Source organism: Petromyzon marinus, chromosome 78 (assembly GCF_048934315.1).
Source record: "Petromyzon marinus isolate PM22_M1 ecotype Great Lakes invasive population chromosome 78, UKy_Petmar_22M1.pri1.0, whole genome shotgun sequence".
NCBI lineage: Eukaryota > Metazoa > Chordata > Hyperoartia > Petromyzontiformes > Petromyzontidae > Petromyzon > Petromyzon marinus.
Genome location: NC_133744.1, coordinates 4,797,789 through 4,815,590, shown reverse-complemented (window position 1 = coordinate 4,815,590; position 17,802 = coordinate 4,797,789). Strand labels below are relative to the sequence as shown.

General features: G+C 44.4%; 1 protein-coding gene across 1 annotated transcript; it reads right to left on the bottom strand.

Moving 5' to 3' along the window:
* Positions 1–900: 900 nt before the first annotated feature.
* Positions 901–17,069, bottom strand: LOC142907378 (uncharacterized). The gene is made up of 5 exons (XM_076056860.1): positions 16,945–17,069; positions 16,266–16,314; positions 13,993–14,115; positions 10,457–10,690; positions 901–2,956 (listed from the first exon to the last, which is right to left on the bottom strand). Exons 1-5 carry the CDS (start codon positions 17,049–17,051, stop codon positions 2,174–2,176), a joined length of 1,296 nt encoding a protein of 431 aa, XP_075912975.1. The 5' UTR covers positions 17,052–17,069; the 3' UTR covers positions 901–2,173.
* Positions 17,070–17,802: the final 733 nt, after the last annotated feature.

Below are 17,802 nucleotides of genomic sequence, written 5' to 3'. Positions count from 1 at the left end.
AGTGTAGTAGTGTATAGTGTAGTGTATAGTGTAGTGTAGTAGTGTATAGTGTAGTAGTGTATAGTGTAATAGTGTATAGTGTAGTGTAGTAGTGTATAGTATAGTTGTGTATAGTATCGTGTAGTAGTGTATAGTGTAGTAGTGTATAGTGTAGTAGTGTATAGTGTAGTAGTGTATAGTGTAGTGTAGTAGTGTATAGTGTAGTAGTGTATAGTTTAGTGTAGTGTATAGTATGGTAGTGTATAGTGTAGTAGTGTATTGTGTAGTGTAGTGTATAGTGTAGTAGTGTATAGTGTAGTGTATAGTGTAGTGTATAGTATAGTGTATAGTGTAGTAGTGTAGTGTATAGTGTAGTAGTGTATAGTGTAGTTTATACTGTAGTAGTGTATAGTGTAGTAGTGTATAGTGTAGTAGTGTATAGTGTAGTAGTGTATAGTGTAATAATGTAGTGTATAGTGTAGTAGTGTATAGTGTAGTGTAGTAGTGTATAGTGTAGTAGTGTATAGTGTAGTAGTGTTTAGTGTGGTAGTGTATAGTGTAGTAGTTTATAGTGTAGTAGTGTATAGTGTAGTAGTGTATAGTGTAGTAGTGTATAGTGTAGTAGTGTATAGTGTAGTGTATAGTGTAGTGTATAGTGTAGTAGTGTAGTGTATAGTGTAGTATATAGTGTATAGTGTAGTAGTGCATAGTGTAGTAGTGTAGTAGTGTATAGTGTAGTAGTGTAGTGTAGTAGTGTATAGTGTAGTAGTGTATAGTGCAGTAGTGTATAGTGTAGTAGTGTATATTGTAGTAGTGTATAGTGTAGTAGTGTAGTAGTGTATAGTGTAGTGTATAGTGTAGTAGTGTAGTGTATAGTGTAGTAGTGTATAGTGTAGTAGTGTAGTGTAGTGTATATTGTAGTAGTGTAGTAGTGTATAGTGTAGTGTATAGTGTATAGTGTAGTGGTGTATAGTGTAGTAGTGTATAGTGTAGTGTATAGTGTAGTAGTGTATAGTGTAGTAGTATATAGTGTAGTAGTGTATAGTGTAGCAGTGTATAGTGTATTAGTGTATAGTGTAGTAGTGTATAGTGTAGTGTAGTAGTGTATAGTGTAGTAGTGTATAGTGTAGTGTAGTGTATAATGTAGTAGTGTATAGTGTTGTAGTGTATAGTGTAGTGTATAGTGTAGTAGTGTAGTAGTGTATAGTGTTGTAGTGTATAGTGTAGTAGTGTATAGTGTAGTGTATAGTGCAGTGCAGTAGTGTATAGTGTAGTAGCGTATAGTGTAGTAGTGTATAGTGTAGTGTATAGTGTAGTAGTGTATAGTGTTGTGTAGTAGTGTATCGTGTAGTAGTGTATAGTGTAGTAGTGTAGTAGTGTATAGTGTAGTAGTGTATAGTGTAGTAGTGTATAGTGTAGTAGTGTAGTGTATAGTAGTGTATAGTGTAGTAGTGTAGTAGTGTATGGTGTAGTAGTGTATAGTGTAGTAGTGTATAGTGTAGTGGTGTATAGTGTAGTAGTGTATAGTGTAGTAGTGTATAGTATAGTATATAGTGTAGTAGTGTATAGTGTAGTGGTGTATAGTGTAGTGGTGTATAGTGTGGTAGTGTATAGTGTAGTAGTGTATAGTGTAGTAGTGTATAGTGTAGTAGTGTATAGTGTAGTAGTGTATAGTGTAGTGGTGTATAGTGTAGTAGTGTATAGTGTAGTGTATAGTGTAGTAGTGTATATTGTAGTGGTGTATAGTGTAGTAGTGTATAGTGTAGTAGTGTATAGTGATTAGTGTAATAGTGTAGTAGTGTATAGTGTAGTAGTGTATAGTGTAGTAGTGTATAGTGTAGTGGTGTATAGTGTAGTGTATAGTGTAGTAGTGTATAGTGTAGTAGTGTATAGTGTAGTAGTGTATAGTGTAGTAGTGTATAGTGTAGTAGTGTATAGTGTAGTAGTGTATAGTGTAGTAGTGTATAGTGTAGTAGTGTAGTGTATAGTGTAGTGTAGTAGTGTATAGTGTAGTGTATAGTGTAGTAGTGTATAGTGTAGTGGTGTATAGTGTAGTGTAGTGTATAGTGTAGTAGTGTATAGTGTAGTGTATAGTGTAGTATAGTGTAGTGTATAGTGTAGTGTATAGTGTAGTGTATAGTGTAGTGTATAGTGTAGTGTATAGTGTAGTGTATATTGTAGTGTAGTCATGAGGTCAAGATGGGGGCAGGTGCTGAGCGATGACTTTGCGAGTTTCATCGTCGATGGAACTCGGAAAGGCGATGGAGAAGGCGATGATCAGGTCACCCCTTCCACCTACTCCACCTACCACTCCACTACCTCCTCCACCTACCACTCCACTACCTCCTCCACCTCCTCCACCACCTACCACTCCACTACCTCCTCCACCTACCACTCCACTACCACCTCTACCTCCTCCACCTACCACTCCACTACCTCCTCCACCTACCACTCCATTACCACCTCCACCTCCTCCACCTACCACTCCACTACCTCCTCCATTACCTCCTCCACCTACTCCACCTACCACTCCACTACCTCTACTACCTCCTACTCCGCCTACCACTCCACTACCACCTACTCCGCCTACCACTCCACTACCTCTACTACCTCCTACTCCGCCTACCACTCCACTACCACCTACTCCGCCTACCACTCCACTACCTCTACTACCTCCTACTCCACCTATCACTCCACTACCTCTACTACCTCCTCCTCCTGCTGCTCCACTACCTCCTCCACTACCTCCACCACCACCACGACCTCCACTACGAGCACCTCCTCCTCCTCGGGGTGGTGCAGGTGGTGCAGGTGGTGCAGGTGGTGCAGGTGGTGCGTGTCGTGTGGCTGGTGGCGGTGTGGGTAGTCCCTCTCCCCGTAGACGCTTCACGGTGCTGGGCGTGAGGATGGAGCGGCAAGGCAGGGGGAGAATTCGGCCGGACAGCGTGGGGACGGATACCGTGCACCCACACAGAGCCTAGTTAGACACACACACGCAGATAGACACACAGACATAGACATAGACACACACACACACACACATAGACACATAACAACAACAACCGCCATTCGCCACTAAGTGGCGGTGACGTCACCACGGCGCTTGTGCCAGGCTATGTGCACCCTGAGGCCACGTGAAGTGTCGAACGCCCGTTGGCAGGAGGTCACAGGGCAGACCCAGGTGCCACGGGTCGACTGACTGAGATGACTGGCTGATGCACCACCTGTGCCCCCTACTGTGCCAACCTGCTGTGCTTTAGCCACCCGGCGCTCCGCTCGTTGTTGTGAGCGTCGCTCCTCCGCCCTCCGTTGTTGTTGGAGGGCGACTGCCTCCAACTGCCCAGTAGCGTCCTTCACGAGCCTCCTCCACAGAGGCCGATCTTGACACCGCTGGTACCAGTCATCGGCAAGTCCACTCAGCTCCACGTCCTCCTGTACCACATCATTCCATCTCTTCTCAAGCCTGTGCCGTGCCCGTTTAGCCCCCTCGATCCGGCCAAACAAAAGCTGTTTCGGCACGCGGTGGCTGGGCATGCGGGCTACATGACCCAGCCAACGCAGCCTTGCCTGCCGGAGGAGCTCACAAATGGGACCTTGCCCAGATCTTTCAAGGATTTGTGAGGTCCTCACACAATCCAGCCTGGTTAAACCCAGGATGGATAGTTGGAAGGCTAGCCTAAATGTTTCTAACCAGCGAAGATGTTCCATTAAGGGGGGGTCCACGTTTCGCAAGCGTAGAGAATGGAGGGAATGACCGTGGCTGAGAAGACCTGAAGCTTCGTGCGGAGCGACAGACCAGGTAGCTTCCACACAGCGTTACGCAACCGATGAAAAGATATTTCCGCTCGACCGATTCGGAGCGAGACCTCTGCTGTCAAACCGGAGCCGGTCATAAGAATACTGCCCAGGTATTTGGAAACAACTAACACTGATTTTAACCAGTGACACGATTTACGTCCTTTCTGAAGTCCTTGACTTTTTCCCTTGCCCCACGTGAGATAATTTTGCCGAGGTGGAATCAGCGGTAAGGCATCTTACGTGTAACGAGGCAGAGAGGAGGCGACGCTAGGTTGGCAAAATAATTGAGAATAGCAAAATAGCAAAACATTTACATTAGCTTTGGGGACACAAAAGCCTTAAGAGGGCTTCGGTTAAACCTCGATCTGTGGCTTTCATTGACCGTAGGAATCCGCACTCGGTAAAGTCCACGTAGGTAGATAATCAAATAAATCGAGACGTTTAAAAAGAAAACACACACAAGATCCAGGTCCGATTCAATACCGTACACAAAAATCCGTGATCAAATCCCAGCTATATTCTTGGTTCTTTCGGTAAAGTCACCACCACGTAGAAGTGAAACAATAAAATAATAAAATATTAAACATTAAAATTCTCACGACGTTTCTACTGCAACAAAAGCAGCAATCATCATCGTCAGGTGTGAAAACCACAGCAAGATGAAAATAATAAAAACATAAAACAATAAAATTCTCACGACGTTTCGACTGCAACACAAGCAATCATCATCAGGTGTGAAAATGATTCGGTCAGTCTATAATTTTAATGGTAGGTTTATTTGAACAGTGAGAGACAGAATAACAACAACAAAATCCATTAAAACGCATGTCAAAAATGTTATAAATTGATTTGCATTTTAATGAGGGAAATAAGTATTTGATCCCCTCTCAATCAGAAAGATATCTGGCTCCCAGGTGTCTTTTTATACAGGCAACAAGCTGAGATTAGGAGCACACTCTTAAAGGGAGTGCTCCTAATCTCAGCTTGTTACCTGTATAAAAGACACCTGTCCATAGAAGCAATCAATCAATCAGATTCCAAACTCTCCACCATGGCCAAGACCAAAGAGTTCTCCAAGGATGTCAGGGACAATATTGTAGACCTACACAAGGCTGGAATGGGCTACAAGACCATTGCCCAGGACCTTGGTGAGAAGGTGACAACAGTTGGTGCGATTATTCGCAAATGGAAGAAACACAAAAGAACTGTCAATCTCCCTCGGCCTGGGGCTCCATGCAAGATCTCACCTCGTGGAGTTGCAATGATCATGAGAACAGTGAGGAATCAGCCCAGAACTACACGGGAGGATCTTGTCAATGATCTCAAGGCAGCTGGGACCATAGTCACCAAGAAAACAATTGGTAACACACTACGCCGTGAAGGACTGATATCCTGCAGCGCCCGCAAGGTCCCCTTGCTCAAGAAAGCACATATACATGCCCGTCTGAAGTTTGCCAATGAACATCTGAATGATTCAGAGGACAACTGGGTGAAAGTGTTGTGGTCAGATGAGACCAAAATGGAGCTCTTTGGCATCAACTCAACTCGCCGTGTTTGGAGGAGAAGGAATGCTGCCTATGACCCCAAGAACACCATCCCCACCGTCAAACATGGAGGTGGAAACATTATGCTTTGGGGGTGTTTTTCTGCTAAGGGGACAGGACAACTTCACCGCATCAAAGGGACGATGGACGGGGCCATGTACCGTCAAATCTTGGGTGAGAACCTCCTTCCCTCAGCCAGGGCATTGAAAATGGGTCGTGAATGGGTATTCCAGCATGACTGACCCAAAACACACGGCCAAGGCAACAAAGGAGTGGCTCAAGAAGAAGCACATTAAGGTCCTAGAGTGGCCTAGCCAGTCTCCAGACCTTAATCCCATAGAAAAATCTGTGGAGGGAGCTGAAAGGTTCGAGTTGCCAAACGTCAGCCTCGAAAGCTTAATGACTTGGAGAAGATCTGCAAAGAGGAGTGGGACAAAATCCCTCCAGAGATGTGTGCAAACCTGGTGGCCAACTACAAGAAACGTCTGACCTCTGTGATTGCCAACAAGGGTTTTGCCACCAAGTACTAAGTCATGTTTTGCAGAGGGGTCAAATACTTATTTGCCTCATTAAAATGCAAATCAATTTATAACATTTTTTACATGCGTTTTTCTGGATTTTGTTGTTGTTATTCTGTCTCTCACTGTTCAAATAAACCTACCATTAAAATTATAAACTGATCATTTCTTTGTCAGTGGGCAAACGTACAAAATCAGCAGGGGATCAAATACTTTTTTCCTCACTGTAGTAGTTAGTAATAGTTATAGTATTAGTAGTAATAGTTAGTAGTAGTTATAGTTAGTAATAGTTATAGTAGTAATAGTTAGTAGTTATAGTTAATAGTAGTAATAGTAGTAGTAGTTATAGTTAGTAGTCGTAGTAATAGTTAGTAGTTATAGTTAGTAGTAATAGTTAGTAATAGTAGTAATAGTTAGTAGTTATAGTTAGTAGTAATAGTTAGTATTAGTAGCTAAAGTAGTAATAGTAGTTAAAGTTAGTAGTTATAGTTAGTATTAGTAGGTAAAGTTAGTAGTAATAGTTGGTAGTTAAAGTTAGTAGTTATAGTTAGTAGTAGTTATAGTTAGAAGTAGTAGTAATGGTTAGTATGGGTTAGTAATAGTACTAGTAATAGTAGTATTAGTACTAGTAGTAGTACTAGTAATAGTAGTAATAGTACTAATAATAATAGTAGTAATAGTACTAATAATAGTAGTAATAGTATTAGCAATAGTAGTAGTGTTAGTACTAGTAATAATAGTACTAGTAGTAGTATTAGTACTAGTAATAGTAGTACTAGTAATAGCAGTAATAGTACTAATAATAGTAGTATTAGTACGAGTAATAGTACTAGTAGTAGTATTAGTACTAGTAATAGTAGTACTAGTAATAGTAGTACTAGTAGTAGTATTAGTACTAGCAATAGTAGTACTAGTAGTAGTATTAGTACTAGTAGTACAAGTAGTATTAGTAGTAGTACTAGTAGTAGTAGTACTACTAGTAGTACTAGTAATAGTAGTATTAGTAATAGTACTAGTAGTAGTATTAGTACTAGTAACAGTAGTACTAGTAGTAGTATTAGTACTAGTAGTACAAGTAGTAGTATTAGTACTAGTAGTAGTACTAGTAGTAGTATTGGTACTAGTAGTAGTATTAGTACTAGTAATAGTAGTACTAGTAATAGTAGTACAAGTAATAGTAGTGTTAGTAATAGTAGTATTAGTACTAGTAGTAGTACTAGTAGTAGTATTGGTACTAGTAGTAGTATTAGTACTAGTAATAGTAGTACTAGTAATAGTAGTATTAGTAATAGTAGAATTAGTACTAGTAATAGTAGTACTAGTACTAGCAGTAATAGTATTAGTACTAGTAATAGTAGTACTAGTAGTAGTACTAGTAATAGTAGTACTAGTAGTAATAGTATTAGTAATAGTAGTACTAGTATTAGTACTAGTAATAGTAGTAATAGTACTAGTAATAGTAGTATTAGTACTAGTAATAGTAGTACTAGTAGTATTAGTACTAGTAATAGTAGTACTAGTAGTATTAGTAATAGTAGTAATAGTATTGGTACTAGTAATAGTAGTACTAGTAATAGTAGTACTACTAGTAATAGTATTAGTACCAGTAATAGTAGTATTAGTAATAGTAGTAATATTATTGGTACTAGTAATAGTAGTACTAGTAGTAATAGTATTAGTACTAGTAATAATAGTACTAGTAATAGTATTGGTACTAGTAATAATAGTACTAGTAATAATAGTACTAGTAATAGTACTAGTAATAGTATTAGTACTAGTAGTATTAGTACTAGTAATAGTAGTACTAGTAGCATTAGTAATAGTAGTAATAGTATTGGTACTAGTAATAGTAGTACTAGTACTAGTAGTATTAGTACTAGTAATAATAGTACTAGTAATAGTATTGGTACTAGTAATAGTAGTTCTAGCAGTATTAGTACTAGTAATAGTAGTACTAGTAGTATTAGTAGTACTAGTAATAGTATTGGTACTAGTAATAGTAGTACTAGTAGTAATAGTATTAGTACTAGTTATAATAGTACTAGTAATAGTATTGGTACTAGTAATAGTAGTTCTAGTAGTATTAGTACTAGTAATAGTAGTACTTGTAGTATTAGTAATAGTAGTAATAGTATTGGTACTAGTAATAGTAGTACTAGTAGTAATAGTATTAGTACTAGTAATAATAGTACTAGTAATAGTATTGGTACTAGTAATAGTAGTACTAGTAATAGTAGTACTAGTAGCATTAGTAATAATAGTAATAGTATTGGTACTAGTAATAGTAGTACTAGTACTAGTAGTATTAGTACTAGTAATAATAGTACTAGTAATAGTAGTTCTAGTAGTATTAGTACTAGTAATAGTAGTACTAGTAGTATTAGTAATACTAGTAATAGTATTGGTACTAGTAATAGTAGTACTAGTAGTAATAGTATTAGTACTAGTTATAATAGTACTAGTAATAGTATTGGTACTAGTAATAGTAGTTCTAGTAGTATTAGTACTAGTAATAGTAGTACTAGTAGTATTAGTAATAGTAGTAATAGTATTGGTACTAGTAATAGTAGTACTAGTGGTAATAGTATTAGTACTAGTAATAATAGTACTAGTAATAGTATTGGTACTAGTAATAGTATTGGTACTAGTAATAGTAGTTCTAGTAGTATTAGTACTAGTAATAGTAGTACTAGTAGTATTAGTAATAGTAGTAATAGTAGTACTAGTAGTATTAGTAATAGTAGTAATAGTATTGGTACTAGTAATAATAGTACTAGTAATAGTATTGGTACTAGTAATAGTAGTACTAGCAGTAATATTATTAGTACTAGTAATAATAGTACTAGTAATAGTATTGGTACTAGTAATAATAGTACTAGTAATAGTATTGGTACTAGTAATAATAGTACTAGTAGTAATAATAGTACTAGTAATAGTATTGGTACTAGTAATGGTAGTACTAGCAGTAATAGTATTAGTACTAGTAATAATAGTACTAGTAATAGTATTGGTACTAGTAATAGTACTACTAGTAGTAGTAGTATTAGTACTAGTAATAGTACTAGTAGTAGTATTAGTAATAGTAGTAATAGTATTGGTACTAGCAATAGTAGTACTAGTAATAGTAGTACTAGTAATAGTAATAGTATTTGTAATAATAGTACTAGTAATAGTATTGGTACTAGTAATAGTAGTACTAGCAGTAATAGTATTAGTACTAGTAATAATAGTACTAGTAATAGTATTGGTACTAGTAATAGTAGTACTAGTAGTAATAGTATTGGTACTAGTAATAGTACTAGTAATAGTAGTACTAGTAATAGTAGTACTAGTAGTAATAGTATTAGTACTAGTAATAATAGTACTAGTAATAGTATTGGTCCTAGTAATAGTAGTACTAGTAATAGTAGTATTAGTAATAGTATTGGTACTAGTAATAGTAGTAGTAGTAATAGTATTGGTACTAGTAATAGTAGTACTAGTAATAGTATTGGTACTAGTAATAGTACTACTAGTAGTAGTAGTATTAGTACTAGTAATAGTACTAGTAGTAGTATTAGTAATAGTAGTAATAGTATTGGTACTAGTAATAGTAGTACTAGTAATAGTAGTACTAGTAATAGTATTAGTAATAATAGTACTAGTAATAGTATTGGTACTAGTAATAGTAGTACTAGCAGTAATAGTATTAGTTCTAGTAATAATAGTACTAGTAATAGTATTGGTACTAGTAATAGTAGTACTAGTAGTAATAGTATTGGTACTAGTAATAGTAGTACTAGTAATAGTATTGGTACTAGTAATAGTACTACTAGTAGTAATAGTAGTAGTATTAGTAATAGTACTAGTAGTAGTATTAGTAATAGTAGTAATAGTATTGGTACTAGTAATAGTAGTACTAGTAATAGTAGTACTAGTAATAGTATTAGTAATAATAGTACTAGTAATAGTATTGGTACTAGTAATAGTAGTACTAGCAGTAATAGTATTAGTACTAGTAATAATAGTACTAGTAATAGTATTGGTACTAGTAATAGTAGTACTAGTAGTAATAGTATTGGTACTAGTAATAGTAGTACTAGTAGTAATAGTATTGGTACTAGTAATAGTAGTACTAGTAGTAATAGTATTGGTACTAGTAAAAGTAGTACTAGCAGTAATAGTATTAGTACTAGTAATAATAGTACTAGTAATAGTATTGGTACTAGTAATAGTAGTACTAGTAGTAATAGTATTGGTACTAGTAATAGTAGTACTAGTAGTAATAGTATTGGTACTAGTAATAATAGTACTAGTAATAGTATTGGTACTAGTAATAGTAGTACTAGTAGTAATAGTATTGGTACTAGTAATAGTAGTACTAGTAGTAATAGTATTGGTACTAGTAATAGTAGTACTAGTAGTAATAGTATTGGTACTAGTAATAGTAGTACTAGTAGTAATAGTATTGGTACTAGTAATAATAGTACTAGTAATAGTATTGGTACTAGTAATAGTAGTACTAGTAGTAATAGTATTGGTACTAGTAATAGTAGTACTAGTAGTAATAGTATTAGTAATAATAGTACTAGTAATAGTATTGGTCCTAGTAATAGTAGTACTCGCAGTGTGTCTCACCTCTGTGAGACTGATGTGCGCCGTGTAGATGACATTCGCCCCATCTCTGGTGAAGTGAGCATGTGGCAAAATCTTCACCACCACCTCCATCGTCATCATCGCATCACCACCACCATCACCACCACCATCACCACCACCATCACCACCACCATCATCACCATCACCACCACCAGCATCACCATCACGGGCAGTGCGAGCGATTAGCCGGGAGCCATCGACAGCACCTACAGGGACCTGGGGGTAAGAGTGGAGGTTTGATAGCAGGTTATGGCGTGGAGGGTAACTATGAGACAGATACACACACAGACACACAGACACACACACACACAGACACACAGTGATACACACACAGAGACACACACACAGACACACACACAGACGATTGGGAGTTGTGGTGGTGGAGTGTCCGATGGTACAAAATACCCAGGCAGGTGCTTAGTTTTGGTGGGGCTGATGGTAAGGCCCCATCTCTTAGTGGCACGCTCCAGTCTCAGCAGCAGCGTCTCCAACTCCTCCTCTGACTGAGCAGCTATTACCAAATCATCAGCATACATAACGTGGTTGAGCAATAGGGAGCCATCCCTTGACCGCACCCGGGCATCGATTAGCCTCCCATTATATCTGTACCATATGGAGATTCCCCCGGTACAGCTATTGAAGGCTTCACGAACTACGTGGTCAAAATAGATGTTAAATAATGTGGGAGCCAGAGCACATCCCTGTCGCACCCCAAGGTGTACAGGGAATGGCTCTGACTCCCGGCCACGTAGTTTTACCCGGGCCCGCTCACCATCATGAAGGTCCTTAATGATCGTGAGCAGGGGGTCAGGGACTCCAAAAGCACGAAGAACAACCCAGAGCCCAGGCCTACTGATGATGTCATAGGCCTTGACCAGGTCAATAAAGCAAAGATGTAGGTCTTGTTGGAATTCCCTACACCATTGCTGTAGCAGACGAACAGAAAATATGGCATCTGTGCAGGACCGCCCTTTCCTGAAACAGCATTGGGGCTCCGCAAGCCTCTCCTCAGCATGCCTGGCAAAGCGATGTTGAATAATCTTTGCCAGGACCTTTCCCGGTACACTGAGGAGTGAGATGCCCCTGTAGTTGTTACAGTCTGTGCGGTCCCCCTTCTTAAAGAGGGGGACCACCAGGGCATCCTTCCAATCCTGCGGAACCCGTCCAGTGGTCCAGACTATGGTTATGATGTCATATAGGGCAGTCTGTGCACAAACGCCACCCTCATTTAGCATTTCACTTGGGAGACCATCTCTGCCCGATGCCTTTCCTGGTCTCAGACTCCGGATCGCCTTCAGTACTTCCTCAACAGATGGTACTTCAGCCAGCCACTCACAGGGGGTGACTTCTTCCAATATTTGAGGCACCGCAGCCTCAGCAGGGTCATCCCCACTTTGTGCCACGATGCTTTCCTGGCTGAGGGGTTTCCCCTCCCCCAGGACCTCACAGAAATGCTCAGCAAATCTGCAAACTTGTTCCTGGGGGTCAGAGATTGGAACACCATTTTTTTCTCCTAATGATGGTAATAGGTGTGGCGCTGCAGGTTATTATTTTGATGGAGTCAAATAGAGATTTGTGATCGCGGGCCACTGAGGCAGACTCCATTTCCTCAGCAACCCGCGACCACCACCCATCCTTGCAGCGCCTCACGGCTCTCCGAACCTCCGAGCGAAGGCTGTGGTAAGCCTTCTCATTCTCTGACGTGGGATTATGTAGCCGATGACAGTGGGCCTGTCGCTTTTTCTCAGCCATCCTGAACACCTCCTCTGTTAGCCAGGGTCTCTGAGGAGGTCTGGACCGTGTACCCAAAGCAGCCAATGCAGCTGCATGAGTGACAGTCCTAAACCTCGCCCATTTACCCTCGACATCAGGAGGAGTGGGGGACGATGCCAACCCCAGCCGCAAGCGATGATGAAATTCTCGCTTGCAACTTCCATCAGCTAGCAGAGATCATGCCACTATGGGTGTGAATGGGGCTCTCGGTGTACACCCACCACCGGAGTGGAAGAATGGCAGGCGCATCTTACAGATGACAATTCGATGGTCAGTGGGCATATCAGCTCCACGGTAGGTCCTGGTGTCAAGGACATGGGCTCGTATCCGCTGGTCTGTCACTATGTAGTCCAGCAGATGTTCTTGCTTGGACCCGGCATGCATCCATGATGTTGTGTGGATGCGCCGATGCTGGAACAGCGTGTTGGTAATTACAAGCCCATGGGCTGCACAAAAATCTAGCAGCTTCCTACCACTGTTGTTGAGCTGATCTGGCCCATGTCTTCCAATCAATCCAGACCAGGTGCCAGCATCATGACCAACTCCGGCATTGAAGTCACCCAACAGAATGACTCTATCCCGAGGGGCCACTTTAGCCAGCACCTGTGACAGGAGGTCATAGAAGGCATCTGACTCATTGACCTTGCCTGCATCCCTCCACGGTTGTTCATCTTCGGTGGGGGCATAAGTAACCACGACCTCCACTCCTCGCATCTGGTTGATGGGATGGCGAGCCCAAAGTAGCCTGGGGCTTACAGCTTCCCACACCTCACCGCCACGTTCCCACGCCCCCTTCATTCTTTTGTTTGGCAGTCTCCTGCCCCGAGTAGAGGACTGTCCACCCCTCATAATTGCAGGAGCCAGAGCCGGTCCACCGGACCTCCTGAATGCCACAGAGACCCAGGCGGTACCGGTCCAGCTCCCGACAGAGGAGTGGGTAGCCTCTCCTCCGCAGTGAGCGTTCGAACATTCCACGTGGCCACTCGAAGTGGCTTTTCGTTGTTTCTGGAGGAGCCCCGAGGGTGGAGATTCAATCTCCTGGCTCCACCAATTGGGGTTTGGCCAGGAGACGTCATAGACGCCTGGCCCCCCGGGGCCTCCGGCACAAGCTTATTAGTTACATATTTCAGTCGTAGTTTAGTGGTAGTTTATTGAAGGTGGAGGGGTTACCAGCCCCTCGCACCCGTCTAGAGGCCCCCGTTTGACCGTTGTGGTGGTCACAGACGCCATGAGGGGAGGAGCCAATCTAAGTTGGCCCTGCCCCAAAGGCACTGACCTCCGCAACGTTGCCGACCGACACCACGTGGAGGTAGGAGGTTGTTTTTGTTGGACACACAGACACACACACAGACACACACGCAGATAGACACACAGACACACACAGACACACAGACACACGCACAGACACACAGACACACACACAGACACACACGCAGATAGACACACAGACACACACAGACACACAGACACACACACAGACACACACACACAGACACAGACACACACGCATATAGACAAACACACACACAGACACAGATACACACACAGACACGCACACACAGGTGTCACATACACCTGTGTGTGCGTGTCTGTGTGTGTGTCTGTGTATGTGTCTGTATGTGTCTGTGTGTGTCTGTATGTGTCTGTGTGTGTCTATCTGTGTGTGTGTGTCTGTGTGTGTCTGTGTGTGTGTGTCTGTGTGTGTGCGTCTGTGTGTGTCTGTGTGTGTGCGTCTGTCTCGTCACCTGCACGGACAGCTTAGTCCGCCTGCTGTGTCCGTGTCTACCCCGCGTCTCCACGGACAAAGTCTTGGTGGTGCCTGTCAGCAGATCCTCCAGAGACACAGCAACAACCTCGCTGACAGGGGCCTGGAGTGACACACACAGTGACACACACACACAGTGACACACACACAGTGACACACACAGACAGTGACACACACAGTGACACACACAGTGACACACACACAGTGACACACACACAGTGAGACACACACACAGTGACACACACAGTGACACACACACAGTGACACACACACACAGTGACACACACACACAGTGACACACACACAGTGACACACACACACAGTGACACACACACAGTGACACACACAGTGACACACACACACAGTGACACACACAGTGACACACACAGTGACACACACACAGTGACACACACAGTGACACACACACACACAGTGACACACACACAGTGACACACACACAGTGACACACACAGTGACACACACACAGTGACACACAGTGACACACACAGTGACACACACACAGTGACACACAGTGACACACACACAGTGACACACACAGTGACACACACGCACAGTGGCACACACACAGTGACACACACACACAGTGACACACACACACAGTGCCACACACACAGTGACACACACACAGTGACACACATACACACAGTGACACACACACAGTGACACACACACACACAGTGACACACACACAGTGACACACACACAGTGACACACACACAGACACACAGAGTGACACACACACACAGTGACACACACACAGTGACACACACACACAGACACACACAGTGACACACACACACAGTGACACACACACAGTGACACACACAGTGATACACACAGTGACACTCACACAGTGACACACACACACAGTGACACACAGTGACACACACACAGTGACACACACACACAGTGACACAAAGACAGTGACACACACACAGTGACACACACACACAGTGACACTCAGTGACACACACACAGTGACACACAGTGACACACAGTGACACACGCACAGTGACACACACACAGTGACACACACACACACAGTGACACACACAGAGTGACACACACACACATTGACACACACACACAGTGACACACACACAGTGACACACACACACAGTGACACACACAGTGACACACACACACAGTGACGCACGTGAAACACCACAAAGCCTCAGGCCTGCACCAGTACGCACACACACACAGTCACACACACACAGTGACACACGCAGTGAAACACACACACACAGTGACACACACAGTGACACACACACAGTGACACACACACACAGTGACACACACAGTGACACACAGTGACACACACACAGTGACACACACACAGTGACACACACAGACATTGACACACACAGTGACACACACACAGTGACACACACACAATGACACACAAAGTGACACACACACTGTGACACACACACACAGACACTCACAGTGACACACACACAGTGACACAGACACAGTGACACTCACACAGTGACACACACACAGTGACACACACACAGTGACACACACACACAGAGACACACACAGTGACACACACACAGATACACACACAGTGACACTCACATAGTGACACAGACACACACACACAGACACACACAGACACACACAGTGACACACACACAGTGACACAGACACATACAGACACACACACAGTGACACTCACACAATGACACAGGCACACACAGTGACACACACAGTGACACACACACAGACCACGTGGTGGTGGTGGTGGAGGTGGTGGTGGAGGTGGTGGAGGTTGTGGTGGTGGAGTTGGTGGTGGTGGTGGTGTTGGTTGTGGTGGTGTTGGTTGTGGTGGTTGTGGGGGTGGTGGTGGTTGTGGTGGTGGTGGTTGTGGTCGTGGTGGTGGTTGTGGTGGTTGTGGTGGTGGTGGTTGTGATGGTGGAGTTGTTGCTGGAGGTGGTGGTGGAGGTGGTGTTGGTTGTGGTGGTATTGGTTGTGGTGGTGGTGGATCTATTGTTGTTGTTGTGGTGGTGTTGGTTGTGGTGGTTGTGGTGGTGGAGGTGGTGGTGGAGGTGGTGGTGGTGGCGGTGGTGGTGGAAGTGGTGTTGGTTGTGGTGGTATTGGTTGTGGCGGTGGTCGTGGTGGAGGTGGTGGACGTGGTGGAGGTTGTGGACGTGGTTGTGGTGGTGGTGGATCTATTGTTGTTGTTGTTGTGGTTGTTGTTGCTGTCCAAGTCGTGCTGATTGTTACCTGTGGTGGTGCTGGTGGTGGTGAGGGAGCCGTGCTCTGCGGTCGTCTTCTGAGTAGACGCAGACAGAGACAGACAGAGAGGATAACCACCACCACCACATTCACCCTGCACGTGACACCACCACCACCACCACATTCACCCTGCACGTGACACCACCACCACCACCACCACATTCACCCTGCACGTGACACCACCACCACCACCACCACCTTCACCCTGCACGTGACACCACCACCACATTCACCCTGCACGTGACACCACCACCACCACATTCACCCTGCACGTGACACCACCACCACATTCACCCTGCACGTGACACCACCACCACTACCACCACCACTACCATCACCACCACCATTACCACCACCACCACTGCCACCACCACCACCACCACTACCACCACCACTACCACCACCACTACCACCACCACCACCACCACCACCGCCACCACCACCACTACCACCACCACCACTACCACCACCACCACCACCACTACCACCACCACCACCACTACCACCACCGCCACTACCACCACCGCCACTGCCACCGCCACTGCCACCACCACCGCCACAGCCACTACCACCACCACTATCACCACCACCACCACTACCACCGTCACTACCACCACCACCACCGCCACTACCACCACCACCACTACCACCACCACCACCAACTTGCCTGTGCTTCCCGAAGCCGCAGAATCTGGTGAACGGTGACCCAGGAGGCGACGGTGACTCCCCGCCGTGCCCATCCCACACAGAGCGGCGACTCAGAGGATCTCTCATCCTCCCCCATCCACCACCACCGCCACCACCACCACCACCGCCGTCACCACCACCACCACCACCGCCACCACCACCACCACCATCACCACCATCACCGCCGTCACTCGGCAGCCGCGAGAGCCCGCGGCGGGACGGCGACGCGGGCCCGGGGGCGTGGCGTTGCCCGGACGAGCCCCCAAAATTTCGGGGGAACGGCCACTCCGGGTCGAAGGAGAGGAAGGGGAAGAAGAGGAAGGAGGAGGAGGAGGACGAGGAGGAGGAAGGGGACGAGGAGGAAGGGGACGAGGAGGAAGGGGATGAGAAGGAAGGGTCCCCGGTGTTGAAGAACGAGGAGAACGAGGAGAAGGAGGAGGGAGCGGAGAAGAAGTGTGCCGCTTGGGACCCGCCGGGGTGAAAGAAGGGGTCCCCCGAGCCGCTCCGGCGAGAGGGGGTAGCTGAGAGGGGTCCGCCGGGGTACCCGAGGGGGTCCCCCGGGCCGCCCTGCTGAAAGGGAGGAGACATTTGGGACCCCAGGGGAGAGCGGAGGAGGGGGGGTGGGGGGGGGAGAGAAATCCGGGGTCCGCCGGGGCAGCTGAGGGGGGTCTCCGGAGCCGCCCTGCAGAGAGGGGGTAGCTGAGAGGGGTCCGCCGGGGTAGCCGAGGGGGTCTCCGGAGCCAGGGGGTCTCCGCTGGAGGGGAGGACGTTGGGTGGGGAGGAGAGGTCAGGGGAGAGAGGTGTCAAGCTTGTGGGTGTGTGTGGGTGTGTGTGTGGT

What these genes read in the sequence shown, in the direction of transcription:
- LOC142907378 (XM_076056860.1), bottom strand. Translation starts at nt 17,051, where the DNA reads ATGAGAGATCCTCTGAGTCGCCGCTCTGTGTGGGATGGGCACGGCGGG. An exon ending in CACCACCAGCACCACCACAG is followed by an intron (nt 14,116 to 16,265) that starts GTAACAATCAGC and finishes GTGTCACTCCAG; the next exon opens with GCCCCTGTCAGCGAGGTTGT. An exon ending in GGACTAAGCTGTCCGTGCAG is followed by an intron (nt 10,691 to 13,992) that starts GTGACGAGACAG and finishes TCTTACCCCCAG; the next exon opens with GTCCCTGTAGGTGCTGTCGA.